The 15,836-nt window shown below is 41.3% G+C and overlaps 1 protein-coding gene across 1 annotated transcript in view; it reads left to right on the forward strand.

The window, feature by feature from the left end:
- The first annotated feature begins 215 nt into the window (after nucleotides 1–215).
- Nucleotides 216–15,836, forward strand: part of TAF2 (TATA-box binding protein associated factor 2) — a 106,361-nt gene continuing 90,740 nt past the window's right edge. The window contains exons 1-3 of the mRNA XM_075124957.1: nucleotides 216–1,281; nucleotides 2,646–2,700; nucleotides 3,749–3,909. Coding sequence (XP_074981058.1) covers nucleotides 1,229–1,281; nucleotides 2,646–2,700; nucleotides 3,749–3,909 — 269 coding nt within the window. The 5' untranslated portion in view covers nucleotides 216–1,228. The remainder of the gene's footprint in view (nucleotides 1,282–2,645; nucleotides 2,701–3,748; nucleotides 3,910–15,836) is intronic.

Consider the following 15,836-nt stretch of genomic DNA (forward strand, 5'->3'; position numbering starts at 1 on the left):
CGCCTCCCAGAGTTGCTCACGGCCGGGCCGCTTTGCGAGGTTACGGGCGAGATGCGCATGCGCAATCCGGCCGAAAAGCTCATCGCTATAATTTTGATTCCCCCCCCCGTCCTTTTCTCTGTCTCGCTCAGATTCCTCCAGGTCGCGCCGCACAGGGGGCGATGGAAAAGAGGGTTTTTTTAAAAGCCTTTAAGCCAGCCTTGACCTTTCAACTGCCGGAAGTTCAAAGGTTACCAACAAAATGGCGGCCGCAGCTGCTGCAGGGCTTACTGGCGGTGTGGATCCGGCGGACGCTGGACGGGCCCAGGCAGCGCCTCGCCCGCCCTGCTGAGCGCTGGGACGCAGTTGCATCCAGGGGCCCGAGCTGCTGTGTGTGTGCGGGTTAGCGCCTAGCCGCCCCCGAGACACGCCGCCGGCGAGCAGCGGCCGCCAGCCCAGCCCCTGCCCCGGGAACGGCGGCAGCCCCCAGCCAGGCACCGGAGCAGCTTCCACGCGCCTAGGAGCCATAACCCCAGCGCTACCAAGTCAGGAGCGGCTTCTGCTCGCCCAGGGCTGCAGCCGAGCCGTGCCCCCACGGCACCCCACCTGGCAGGGGCCGCAGAGCAGCCCCCGACCTGCCCCATCCCCTCTTGGCAGCAGCCGACACCGCCAAGCAACGCCCGCCCCGCCGCCGACTCCCCCACCCCCAAGAGCCCGGGAGCGGCCGCCTCGTTCCCGCCTAAAAATAGCGAACGCCTCAGCAGCCCCCTCCCACCTACCTATTAGCAGCAGCCCCTGCTGACCCAGCAGGAGGCTGCACTGGCAGGAGCATGAACCCCTCACCCCGGTCATCACCATCAGTAGTTCCCAGACCTCCCCCAGCAAAGTCCATCACTTGTTGAGGAGCAGGCCTGCAACACCTATTTCCACTCTGCATTTAGCAGCTCAGATTGTGTAGCTTCCAGGGTGAGGGAGGCAGGAGATCTGTCACCTCCTTGTACCTTCTGTGGAAGGGAATTGTGTGTCACACACACATAGTATAAATAAGAAGACTGTATGTTGACTTTATAACTGCGGCTTCTCTGATCTGGCCATGACTGAATCTTGGGAGTCTTAGATCCACTGGTGATAGAACAGTAATGAAAGGGAACTTGACAAGGGGAAAAATCAAACCACCCATCCAAAGACCACTAATGAGGACGAAGTTGATGCATATTTGACTCTCAACAGTTAAGTGCTGCTGTGCAGGATGAATAGGAAGAAAGGAGACAAGGGATTTGAGAGCCCAAGACCTTATAAATTATAAGTATTAATTTTTGTATTTCTTTTGCGTGCTTGAGATTAGTGTTCATTCTCTGTATTATGTAATCTGAAAGCTTTGTCGTGTAGGCTGTACGCTGACCAAAAGTTGACCGTTATGGTTGGTTTTAAAGTAAAGTCAAATGAAGCTGTACAGGGGTAATTTAGGGATGCTTTAAAATTATTGCTGAACATTCAGTTATACTCTGAAATCTTACTCTTTAAAAATGCATTGTGGGTTTCCCTGTTCCAGTGATTCCATATCAAATGTTCACCATTTTAATGTAAAATATTTTTTTCTAATTATCTACTCTTCAGACTCAGCATGATATCTGGAAGGAAAGCTCTGTCTTTTCCAATTCATGTATAAAGATTTTTCAGCTGTAACTTAGTTAACAGTGCTACTTACGATGCATGGACCAGTATAGAATTCTGTTCATTGTTCCATAGCTGTATGTGCTCTGTAGTACCAACCAAAGGAAAAAGTGGTAAAAAATATTTCAGGCCTCAATCCTGCATGATCTTTGCAGATATGCAAAGATCTGCCTGCAGAGTTTGTGGCGGTATACCATTGCTTTAAATGTTTATTTCTCAGGACCTTCCAATGCTTGAAGCAAGTGCTGTTTCCTAAAGGACAGCTGGGTGTCTTGCTCTTTCATGTATAGGATTTGTATATATGATGAGAGAGTCATCTTGCCAGAGAAATGTTTACTCCTTATGCCCTCTATCCACTCCCTCCCTCCTCCCCAGCAATTATGCCTCTTTGAGGTCCATAGCAGGCAATAGCCAGTCCTATTCTCTTGCAGCCTGGCCGGGATAGAACTCAGTCAGTTTTTATATAGTTGGTGATATTGTACTCTAATAATTGACATTTCACATATTGAAAAGCTATTTAGGTAATTGTTAGAGCTTTCATAACTTCCTCTGAGCCCTTCGTTATTGTATTTGGGGTAACAGACAAAAAGATTCAAAAATAATTCCAGTACAATATTTTAAAGCTGTTCAAAACAGTTCAAACTATATTTTTCCTTGTAGCGTATGTGTGTACAGCCTATATGATGGTGTGATGCTTTGATGGTTTTAGTGACACCTTTGGGATGCCCTGCATAATTCCCATTTCATTGCTTGTATGTGGTCATTCATGCAGATAAGACCTTCATGCCATAAATTCTCTCCTTATGTTTATGTACACATATTTTCACACTGAGTATAATATGTATACAATATCTATGTATGTAGACATACACATGATATAAAGATTGTTCAACTAAGATTTTCTTTTAACTAAGTTAAAGAAACATGAGAAATGACATTGATATGTTATTTGTCTATATTCTTATTTTAAATGTTTTTGTTTTTTCCAGCACAACCCACCAGGTAGTCTGCATCAACAACATAAATTTTCAGAGAAAGTCTGTTGTAGTAAGTATATTATTTACAAAAATATTAAAGGTCATATCCAAAACCAAGATTTTCTTCTGTATTTTTGAGGAAATATAACTGCACGAAAGCTGCCTATGCTCTGTAACTTCTTTGCGCTTTTTATGGTCTGACTAGGAGCCTGTTACAGGACTCTTTTGCCCAAGGGAATGAGACCAAACAGAACTGTGGTTTCATATGAATTTCAGATATACAGATGCAAGATGGACAGTAATTTGTGCCTGAATTTATTTGGAATTAGATTCAAGTCTTTTTAATTTCATTTGGACTATACATGCCAAATAAAAATGTTACCTTAAAATGTTTTAAGAGATTATAATAAGATTATGCCTTAACATAGTTTGTGGTAAATTCAGATTTCATTTTACACAGGCTTATTTAAAATTATAATTTAAATAACAAAATAAAAAAATCCGATTTATATTAAAAAAATCTGTTCCCTCCCCCTCAAAATCATTTCTATCCACGCTGGTTAAAATTGGCTTTCATACCTCTAAAAATAAACAATAACAATTTCAGCTAATGCCACTGTTTATTTAAGGGTTAGAATAGTAGAGATTTATGCCCTGATCCTGAATCCATATGGACTAATGGCCAGACCCTGGCAGCAATGCAGAACACTGTTGAAGTTAATGGAGCTCTGAATGAGTTCACAAATCTGCCTGTGTGGATCACCTTGGAGGATTATAAAAGCTTTATCTTATGGAATCCAGTTTTATTATGAGTTAGGTACAATCATTTGTTTAATTAAAAGGGACACCATCAACATGAATTCTAGTCAATTAAAAAAAAGTTAAATGATCTCCAGTAATACACATGAGAATATTCATCTTTCAAAAGTTATAAGTTTTATGAAACTTTGTTCTTTCTTTTTTTTTAAACAAAAAATTAGCATTTGGATCTATTGTTTGACTGTGGTGTCCCTTTTAAAAATATGAATAGAATGAATTAATAGAAAGAAATACTTTTATATTGTGTTTTTGAATATGACTGCATAATTAAATGATGATATTGGTTTACATATTTATAGGGTTATGTGGAACTGACTATATTTCCCACGGTTGCAAACCTGAATAGAATCAAACTGAACAGTAAACAATGCAGAATATACAGAGTAAGAGTCAATGATCTGGAAGCAGCTTTTATTTATAATGATCCAACACTGGAGGTTTGTCACCATGAGTCAAAGCAGTAAGTAACTTGTTTGAAATTCTGTAAATGAGCTGCCTTATGTTACTATGATAGTAAGTCGGTTTTTTCCACTGGCAGATTTCAACTGATGATTTTCTTATAGTAACATCAATCTTAGTAAGAAAGAGTTAGCCATTAACTAAATCATGGTTTCCTTTAACAGTTCCTTTCGTATATTGAATTATTTCCTGAAAAAGAGAATTTGTCTAGCTTGGGCCACTACTCTAATAGTTTGACTATAAAGTAAAATATAATCTTCAGTCTTTGGTCTGTTTCCTTCTATAGTGCTGTGCTAGAGAAATTTCATTACTGATTTTTGTATTAACATTTCTTTGTTTTACTTTGCCGTGGTATCAAATGTTGTTAGACAAATGTGATGGACTCAGAGGTTCACCTTCAATGCTTCAGGTGTTTTAGTCTTTCTTACTCATTGTTTTCAAATGAATATGTTACTAGAAGTCAAAAGACATGTCATATCATCTGGGGAACAATTTTATGATTTAGGTCTTATCTACACCAGGGTTTCTCAACTTGTGGGTTGCCAGAATGTGTCAAAGGGGCACATGGGAGGCCCTGTGGGGAAGGAAAGAAGGCTGGGTCCTGGAGTGGGGGGCGGGGGGGGGGGGTTGCACAGCCCTCCCCACATTCGACTCACAGCAGTGGCTTTTGTGGCACTGGTTCTTCAGGGCTGGCTGGGCTTGACTTCCTGATTCATAGGTGCACGGGGTCACAGCCCCACTCACATTTAGCCCAGGTGCTCCATTTCAAGATGAGAGGGCCAACTGGGCCAAACTTGTATGAGTAACCCCATGTGTCAGGCCACAACACCACGCTCGCAAATTTGGCTGGACCTGGCCAAACCTGAGTGGCACTGCAAACCCGGAGATTGCAACATCTGGAGCTGGAAGCCGAGCCTGTCCAACCCCGTGGAACCAGTGCAGTCACTATATTATGCATGTGTACTTATTTAGTACTGCATTATATTAATGTGTAAATTTATATATCATGGGTAAGAATATACTGTAAGCGAGTTTTGTACTAAAGCTATTTACTGGCTTGTGACAGGCCATCAAGGTTTACAAATGGGTCCTGAGCCCAAGAAGATTGAGAATCACTGGTTTATATGTGATAAATGTTTGCACCAATTTAACTAAAATCAGAGGAAAAAATAACATAGATTATTTATAATTATATTGGAATGCCATCTTTATACTGGAATAATTGCATCCACCCAAAGATTGCACTGATTTAACTAAATTGCTTCTCCTACCAATTTAGTTATATTGGTGCAAAAACTGTGTAGACAAAGCTTTAGTTAACCCCATTTAATCCTTTCTAGGAGAGTTTCTATGGCCTGTGTTATGATGTCAGAATAGATCAGTGGTACCCAAGCTGTACATGATGGTTTGATCAAAACATCTTTATTTATCACCCTGTCACCCTAACCTTATCCTTAAGAGGGGGTCAGTGTGTCCTTGTATCATCTTTGGAGAGTGTGTTTACACCATAACTCTGTACCAGGGTGTTCTGGTACCACCCTTCTGGAATGTGTTTGCATGAGTGTCCTGTGCCGAGTACTTCTTCGGAATGTGTTTTGTTTGGCAATGCCAGTCCTGTTCTTGCCAGGTTCTGTGACCTTGCAAGCAGGCATGTTTTGTTACAGGGCCTGACTTCTGCTCACAACCTGACTTTTGCTAACTTTGCTTTATATCAGCAAGACTTGACTGCTACTTTTGTCCAGATCTCTTCAGTCCTCATGTTTCAGGCTCTCTTTCGACTACAAGCTGGTTTAGTGGAATGCTGACAGTTAAGAGGCTATGGCCTGGTCTATACTACAGACTTAGATCGACAAAAGCGGCCTTACTTCAACATAATTATGTCTACACTACATTAGCACTACTAATAGTGTCTACACTTCAGCCTTGCTCCAGCTGATGTAAGTGCCCTACTACACTGACATAACAACTCCACCTCCACGAGAGGCGTAAGGCTTATGTTGGTGTAGTTAGGGCGAGACAGTTGTCTGTGTAGACACTGAACTACTTACTTTGGCTGTTTGGCTGTTATTCTTGTTGATTTCAGGACTTTGCGTTGGAGCGGTGAAATTGACAAGAAAGGCTAGTAGGCTCCCTGCTATGAACCTAGTACTCGGTTCACAGATGGGACTGTCGCCCCGGGGCAGGTGTTGGTGTTGTACCAATAAAATAAAAACCAGCAGGATCTTATTAAAGGGGAAAAGGCAAAATACCACATTTATTGTGAATACAGAAAGAATCATAGTAAGCAGTTAGTTCTAGTTATAACATTCCATTCAATCTCATATTCATTCACACATTCATTCATACAAACACACACACACACACACACACACAGGTTCTGCAAGGTTGTTATTATAGTTACCAGCCTTAGAGTTGCTCATGCCAAGCCACTGGCCAGGTGGCCTGGACCTGAGGAGGGAGCAGGGCCTTGTCAGATGCTCATCTGATGCTCCTGGAAGTTGGTTTGCAGAATCAGACCCCAAAGTTCTCACTTTTTAGAGTCTATTTTTATAGGAATTTCTTCCTATGCCAGTCTATGGGAATTGCTTCATCATGCTGTTGCTGAATCAATCAGCAGATAGCACATTCCTGACGGCTCCAAGATGTTATCTTGTTCTTTGGTTCTCCCATTCTTGAGGCTGTTGGGTGGATTCCAGTCTGCCCTCCGGGGGGTCCTCTGGTTATTTCCACTTGACGCCTTCTTCAGCCGATGGACACTGGATTCTTAGGCTGGCACCTCCCTGATCATTCAGTTATTATCCACACCAAGCATCCATCCACATACATCCTCTATCTCTATTTTAATCACAATTGTTAATACAACAAAAGGGCGGGGAGTCTCTGGGTGCTGTTTCTGTTGTTAGAGTATTGCTTTGAGTCTCTCTCTCTCTGTGAATTGCTTTGAGAACAGACTCTGTCTTAGAATGTACTAACACAATTAGCAGCTTGCAAGTTTCACACATAGAGGGAGAGAAACAGTACCAAAAACTAAGAGACCTCTTAATTAGTAATACCCTGGAATTTAAACTATGGGGAATCAAACTCATTTGTGATTTTAATACTGAACTTCTTTAATATGATCCAACATTGGGGGCTCCAGCCTTGAGCCCAGTTACTTCCTGGACTCCCTGCAGAGCTAACCACCTGGAGCCAAGGCCGGGCTCCCCACAGGGAGCCCAACTGCTGCCAGGGCTCCAGGCTGCCCATAGGATCCAAACCCAAGAGCTGAGAATCTGTGCAGCAGCTGGGCTTCCAGGAGGAAGCCAGAACTCCGGGCAGCAGCAGGGAGCCTGGGCAGCAGTGGGAAATCAGACAGCAGCCCCAGGGGCATCCAGGCTCCGAGCAGGGAGCTCTATGCAGTTCAGAGCCTGGGCTCTTAGCCCCCAGTGCTGCCCCCTTAGCCTGGTAGAAGCACTCCTGGTGAGGATGCACACCACCAACAGAAGGAGGGTAGTGTGGACATGAAAAACAGCAATAATTATTGTGGTGTCTGTAAGTCTACCTATCATAGGTTGACTTAATGTTGTAGTGTAGATGTGCCCTAAGTGAAGATTCAGTTAAATGGGATTTTTAAGTACCAGTCGTGTTCTATGAAGCTTAATTTAATAATCTGTCATGTTTATTAGTCTTTATCATTACCTGTGCATACATTAGAACCCTGCATTTCTTAACTATTAGATTTCTACGATAAATTATATTAGCATCTTGGTTACCTCAAAGCCCAAAATTATAAAACTTAACTTTAAACTTCTCCTGACATGGGTTAGGAACTTGCTGTTAGAGAAGGATTAGGGTACTTCCTCTCCCTTGCCTTAATTCCTGAACCACAAGTGCTGTTCACTAACATGAAATTGTCCTTTATTAACTTCGTATTCAACCTAGCTGTTCAGATGGCGATCTAATTTATATGGAGTATGAAATCGGGAGGAACACTTCAGCCTATGGTAGATCAGCTCTTGTTCAATCCAGAACTGCTCTTTACTATCAAGTCTTTTCACTGATGGTATAAAACATGTACAAGTGTTTTTCTTTTGTTTTTAATGTTGAATGTGAATTTATTGTGTTTTCTTTTTAAGTGTACGAGTGACATTCGTGGACGCTGTCTTCTATTTATCCACAGCATAGGCAGCAGCCTACAGACACCATCTTTGGAGAGTGTTAGGCTATTTCTGTTTTCATGCCCATTCTGTTCTTGGCCTCTCTGCTGACTATCGGGAATGACACCAATTTTGGTTATTGTAATGTCATCACCTATATATTAGCATCTGGACTAAGACCTCCAGAAGCATTTCACCAGGCCAGGGCTGTATTTGAACTTGGATTCTTGAAGCTGTAGGCTCTGTATCTCATTACTAACCATCCATGCAAAAGCTTGAAAAATCCACTCTGCCAGATGCGGTCCAGTGGATAGGGCACCAGAGTGGAAGTCAAGAGACCTGAATCTAGTCCTAGCTCTAACATTGACTCACTACTGTTCAGTATCTTGTCAGCACTGTAAAACTGACAAGAATCATGTTAATTTCATAGTGCTGATGCTTGGCAAAGCTCTGTACTTCAGCAGATGCAGTCTGTGGAATTATTTTTGTGTCTGGACGACCAAAAAATATAGACACTGGGGTCTCGTCTACACAAGCAAACTTTTCTGTCATAATTCATCCTTTTAAACTAGGATTAGACCATCCTTGTGAAAGAGCTGAAGTTTCATCTACCCTGTAGAATGCACCATTGCTGCCAGTGGTAGAAATTGTACTAGCGGTGTATTAAGTGAATGAAGTTTGCTGGTATAGATAGTGGGAGTGACCCAGCCCCTCTTACTCCAATTGCTTTGCTGTTACGAAGGAAGAGGGTCTCTGCTCCTTTTTCCTTTGACCAGGCTCTTGGCTTCTGTGAAAGTGGGGTGTGTCCACTACTCTTTTTTTTCACTCCCCACCTTTCCAAAACTCAAATGTTTGGGTCCTCCTCTCCAGTGAACAGCTCCAGTGTTTGCTCCTGATGCTGCTGCTCATAGCTTTCCCAAGCAGTGACAAAGAAACTGGGATAGTTCTTTAAAATTTCATGGCTGTCTCCAGGATTTTGTATAGCACCTGTGAAAACTGGCAGTATTCTGTTCAGTTTTCACTTAACTCTGGCTTGGGAAAAATATAAGCAGCAGAAGTGATATGGGGAGCTGTCTTTCTGCATAGTCAGAATGCACTCCATTTGTTCACATTTGGTTCATCTTGTGAAGTTTATCTTTACAACTATAAAAGTTAGAAATTTAGTTTTCTTTATAATTAAAGCTTAACTTCTACAGTAGTTGATGGCATTGTTTCTCCAGCTGAGAAGGAATTATTCCTGCCCAGGGCGGGTAAGTAAACAAGTACATTTTTTTCAAGACTCTGGCTAGTAAGTAGTTTAATTTTGTAAGCCCTGTCCTGAGGCATCCAGTATCCCAAAAATGTAGTTCTGAGACACAATCATAACTGTTCTTAGCAAATGTTCTGGAGGATAAACTCTTAATACTAATAGATTTAAGAGGTGGTGATATCTACTTACTATCTTAACTTTGATTTCCCCATGGATGGCCTGTCCCTACTTTTTCCTAAAATCGTGATGAGGCCTTTGTATGACCTAGCCAAAAAGATAGGAAGGCTGAAGCCCCAGTTTCTGGGGACAGGGTCATACGTTGTTCTGCACTGATCTCTCTGTATTTATGAGCCAGTGAGGAAGCCCTCCAGGGAGTTACATTTGACCTTTCTCAACTGGACGGATCATCATTGTACCAATCCTTAGACTTTTATAGTGGTAGGGTAAAACAGGCGACAGAATTAGAGGGGAATATTGTAACTCCCAGTTGGTTTGACATCTTCCCTTGGAAAAGAACAATTTTTTTTAGTTTTTTATTAAATATATAAAAGGTACAATGTCATGTAAATTCCCACTTCTTAACACACTGAAGCCAATGTTTTAAATGTAAAATTTCAAAGCATTGTGCCTTTGCCAATGCCTCAATGATTTAGCAATTCTGCTATGCCCCGCTATGCCCTCTTTCACACGCTTCCTTACCTTGCCCTTACTGCCTCAGCCAAAGGATCTGTGTAGTGGATATTTTATGAACTGCCACTACCATGAGGATTGTTTGCTTTTACTTGTGAAATGAGTGCTGACATGGGTGTCTTGAAACCTCTTTCAGACATGTTAGCGTGTGTGTGTACATAAACATTAGTGAAGAGAGCAATGATGTGTGAGTTTCAAGCAGGGAGAGGAAGGTGATTATGGAAGGTGAAACTTACGTTGATTTTCCAAAGCATTGTGTAATTTCCTTTAATCTTCCAAAAAGTAAATGACTTGTCTTAAGCCTGAAGTGTCTTAAGTTTAAATGAAGGAAGGACAAAGCCATTATTGGCAAAAAGATTGAATGCAGTTTGCCAATTTAGATAGGTTAGTTAGAAATTATTACCTTTATAAATATTTGCAGCCAGAAGACATCATCGCACAGCTCAGCTAGCTGTCAGTAAACTGATGACACTATAATACACATTTGTAAAGAGTTTTGTTTCTCATAAATCTTGGGATGTTACGCAGCCAGGCTAAGAGAGTAGTAAGTCTATGTGGAGCACATTTTCAGGGCTAACTGCTATTGAGAAAAATACTTGTATTTTAGAGAACATAAAAAAAGCAGCTTTCCAAAATTATAAATAATACAGATTGGTTGGTAAATGATAGTTCCTGTTTATAAGGGATTATACAGTTTAAAAAACAACATGAAATACTTTATAATAGTTTAGTGATAGTATTTTATAAAAGTTAACGAATTAAATTTTACCCTTTGTGAATAACCTGCTTTCATTAGGACAGAATCAATGAGTAGTCAAATATGGGAGAATGGAAGGAAAGGAGAATATTTTTAGACTTCAGGACAAAAAGGTCGATGTGGTAACAGACATGATCTAATGTCTCAGTTAACAAAATGTTTATTATTTCGTTAAATTATTTTCAGTGGCCAAATCCTTTTTGAGATAAACCACCTTGTTTCTAAAGAAATTCTCCTGGCTGTAATAATATCATAATAAGTGTATTAAGGGCATTACAAGACTGCATTTGTTAGTGAAGTTGCCAGGGTTTGGAGGTGCATTTAAAGACTATGATGAAGTAGCAGAAAAGTAAAATAAATTGTTTGAATCAATCCTATTCCTTAAGCAATTTTCACAGGAAATTTGAATGAAGTCTTTAAGGAAGAAGTTATGGAACACCATAAAACTCAAGCACTCTAAATCACCAGGACCAGTGATGTTTAGAAGGCTGGAAAGTTGCTAAACTGGTGCCTATATTTATAAAACAACACAAAACCTAAATATTATTCTGAGAAATACTGACCAGTGAGTATCTCACTTCTGGATCTAGGAAACTGAGTCTAACGATAGAATAACAGTATCAAATCCGCATAACTTCTTAAAGGGAAGAAGATTTGTACCTCTTTGACCTATTAAAATATATTTGAAAATGTTAATGGTTGATGAAGGTTATCTAATGAATATGGTTAGTGTGGATTTTCAAAAAAGTTTTTGCTAAAGTCCTCAATAAGACTCTTAAGGAAAATAATCACAAAATATGGAGCAAAATCTTGTTATGGATTAAAAACTGCTTAAAGGGCTTACTCTGATTGTTTTTTCTTAATCTTGTGATCTGTGTAGCACAAAAATATTTCCTGGGCTATATGGCCGAGCAGTAGTAGAGTGAAATGGACATGGTCTAGGAGGGAGGGAGGCCAAATGCAAAATCCAGCCCACAGGTAAAAATAGAAAACAGCTGGTGCTTTTCCACTTTCCAAAGAGCAAAATTGGGAGGAGAACAGATGAATTTCCCCCACTTTTGGCCTCTGACTAATAGGTTTTTTCATTGAGCTTGTGTACAATTTTCAGTTTCTTGTTTTATATATTAATGATTTATGAGAAGGAAGTGAGCAGCAGTCTTGCTGATGGCACTATGTTTTATTAGCAGATCTGTGGAGGCTTTTAAGAAATTCTGGTTGTATGTCAACACACTGGAGAGTCAGGTTGGAAGCAAATAAAGTATAATTTAAATAAACATTGGCCAATACTTTCAAATGTGAGTGCCTCTAAAATTAGACACCTAAACAAGAGTCTTCTGGTTTTCAGAGGTGCTGAGTTGCTGCACTTTTCATTGACTTCACTGGAAGTTGAGGATGATCAGTGCCTCTGAAAATCAGGCCACTTATTTAGGTGCCTAACTTTACTTTGGAAATTCTGGCTGTTATTTACATTGGCAAAAATGTGTTTAATATATACTTATTAGCTCTGAACTTTCAAGATCCTCTGAGGAAAAGATTTGAAGTTATTTTAAATAACTTGGTGTAGATGTTACTAGCCACAGCAGCAGTGTAGACTGGCATGCCTGTCCCTCCGCATCCACATCTGAGGGAGACCATGCCTCCTCGCAGTTTGGTCTGCCTAGGGTATTCTCCCAAAGGAATTAAAAACAAAGCGGGAATTAGCAGTTCTCAGTGGGCCCTGGCCTTCAAGCGGGGCATCACCATAAACAGTCTGGGCTCTGGCCTGCAACCAGGCTTTAAAGAGAGTGGGGTGGCAAGCAGTCAAGGCTCTGGCCTGCAATCAGGCAGAGCTGTAGCAATTTATCCTCCCATTCTAGGGGCTCCTGCAGAGTGGAGCACCAAGCACAGTCTGTGGGGCTCCAGTAGGGATGCCCAAGGAGCACAGGCCTCCTGGCTTAAGGAGGGGAAGTACTGCCACCAGTGTTCCCTCTTAATTTTTCCCACACATCTGCAGAATGAATTTTGTTACGTGCACCAATATGAAGGTGATGTGTGACAGAAGCAGGGACAGGGTGCGCTCAGGGGGAAGAGGCGGGGCAGGGGCGGGGACTTAGAGGAAGAGGTGGGGGGGTCGAGTCCCCCCTGGCTAGAGGGGAAGTTGGCGCCTATGGCCCCCTGCCCCGGCTGCGGCAGGTCCTGGCTGGGCGGGTACCCTGAGCGCCTGTGCAGCGCTACATAGGCTGCTGTGTGACTGCGCAGCTTACAGGGAACTTAGACTGCCATCCCAGGGGTGGGGTGGTAGGGGGGACGCGGGCCCGCCCAACTCAACTGCATCACAGCCCAGGGCCCTAACAGTGGCAGAGTGGTGTGCCACTGGGTCAGCGGAAAATCTATCCACAACACACTGACAGTGTTTCTGGCATCACCACAGCCAGACAGTAGTCTGGCTCTCCTGGCCTGCTTCCTACTCTCCCCCTCAGTCTCCCTGGGATACTTTGCCAAGGGAGCGGTAGCAGCTCCTCAGCATTGGGAGTGGCAGGGCTCTCTGGAAGCTCAGGCTGGTCGTCAGGGCAGCAGAGGTTCTGGCATCCCACTCCTGCAGCCGGGAAGGAGCATCTGTCTCCTTCCACACCTCCCTCTTGAATGAGCTGCTGGGCTGGCCTTTTATGCTTCCTCTTCCTGTCCTGCCCCTCTGTTTCTGGCTTGCGGGGCGTGGCCCTTCAGGTTCCACCCACCCAGCAACTTGTGGCTTCCACTCCGTGTCCGCGTCTGAGGGAGGCCACGCCTCCTCGCTACAAGCAGTTAGGGCAATAGTGTGTTCAGATATGTTAATAAAGGGATTAAAGGGAATACCAATGATAGTATTATGAAACAATATATACTGTTATCTGTATCGAAAGAGAAAGCAAGAAGGTGTTCTAGGGCAACCTGTCTGTGCTGGAAGTTACACAGTGAAGGCAAGGTAACTGACAAGCCTGGAAATACTCTGGGCAAAACAGAGAGAGATGTCTCTCTCCACCCAAGAGAGGCACCAGCTGAGGAGCTGAAAGCCGAGAGTGGGTACCCTTACTGAACCACTGGGGGGAAATGCAGATGCAGTTGCCCTGAACTTGTCTTGTGATGTTTCCTTCTGTATTCTAGGAACTGGACTTAGACCATCAAATGGTTTTGAACAGGCCACTGAATAGATATCAGATTTTCTATTTTTACTATTATGGTTACAATAATATTCAACACTTGTACTACTTCCTGCTGTAGCGTGTTATACTAATGCCATTTAGAATCAAGATGTTTCCTCACAGCTTGGATTGCTTGTTTAGCATAAACAATTATATAACTTTCCCTCTCCCATCATGTCATGTGTTTCAAACTCAAGACACCACTATTTATTTAATACAGTTACTAGGTTTTACTTTACCAGACTACCAATTTTCTGATAATGCTTTTGTTTTGGTAAATATGGGTTTAGAAATAGAACTACATTGTATAAAGTATGTAGAAAAAACCTGGCATTTAGTGGACTCTGTTTCTGTCTTTAATGTGGAAAGTAATATTTTAATCGCTTCTTTATGTTTTGTTTTTGGGGGTGGGGGGTTAAACATTGGAGGACTTCAATTTTAAAGCAGTTGAGTAAATACTGCTTTTTTGTACAAGACTTTATTCTGTTACATCTGCAACCTGCTATGATAAACTCATGGATTACCATAACTGTAGAATTCTTTACTGTTTTGAGTAAAATGGCAAAGAAATACAGTCTCCTTAATAGTTTGTTTACTTGATGTTGCTGTTTAAGGACTTGTAAGTGTAGGGTCATGGAAGAATGAAACCATATTTTCAGCATTCATGTTCATGTATAGTGTTTATTCATATCCTAGAAGCATGTTTAAAATAATGTTAAACTGAGTATTTTGTTACAGAAAGTTAAAATGGGTTGTATGGTTCCTGCATCATTAGGGGGAGCTGGAAAGTGAATGTATATTATTCTCTCTCAATCCGTCCACATTTGGTAAATTAGAACCATTTATCATCATTTCTGGACCTGTAATTTTTGTCTATAACTGTGGGGGGTTATTTTTAAACAGCCGTATCCAGTTTGTAGAGGACAATTCTAGCCATGAAAAGATTGCTGTATGGTACTAATCCTCTAATAGATTCCTTTTATAATGAATCACCCATTTGATTTGGACCACTATACAGTTCCACAATAAAAGGAACAAAATAAAGACTGATTTATATTAAAATGTTAGACTATTAAGATCAATAGAGCCTACCTTTCTCGTTACATCATAATAATCTTTTCCTGTCTGTGAATCCACTGGAATTTAAAATGTAACCACAATCTCACCACGATTCCTCAGAATTGAACAAATTCTTTGACGTACTGGAAAGGAATCCCTTGCCAATAATTAGAGACAGAAAATGTTAACATTCCCAGGATCAGATTTACATTAAAATGAGTTAAAACAACCCGACCCAAATTTAAAACTAAAATTAAAGTTGACTTGTTAATTTTTATTTTCTTTTGGTAGTGACTTGCCATAATTACTAAATTAAGGCATGAGTGAATTAAGGAATGATTTTCATACCGTTTCAGCATAGCAGCCGTGTTAATCTGTATCCACAAAAAGAAAAGGAGTACTTGTGGCACCTTAGAGAGTAACAAATTTATTTGAGCATAAGCTTTCGTGAGCCACAACTCTCTTCATCCGATGAAGTGAACTGTAGCTCACGAAAACTTATGCTCAAATAAATTTGTTATGAAGTGAGCTGTAGCTCATGAAAGCTTATGCTCAAATAAATTTGTTTGTCTCTAAGGTGCCACAAGTACTCCTTTTCTTTTTTCATACAGTGTTTGCTTTTTTCATTCTCACCCCAAGTCCTGCAAAGACTTAAGCATTTGAGTAACTTTACACTTGTGAATAGTCCAATTGAACTCACTGGTACCATTCATGTGACTGATTCTTTGTGGGAATCCTGCCTTTTAAAAGCACTTCAACTACAATATAGGAAAAATTGATCATGTTAACACATGGGATTTTGGAGTTTCTGTAATCAGATGCTCGCATTTTCTGCTAATGTTCTATGATGAGAAGATTTCAAACAAACTAGTCTAGTTT

This window comes from Caretta caretta, chromosome 2, assembly GCF_965140235.1.
Source record: "Caretta caretta isolate rCarCar2 chromosome 2, rCarCar1.hap1, whole genome shotgun sequence".
Classification (NCBI taxonomy): domain Eukaryota; kingdom Metazoa; phylum Chordata; order Testudines; family Cheloniidae; genus Caretta; species Caretta caretta.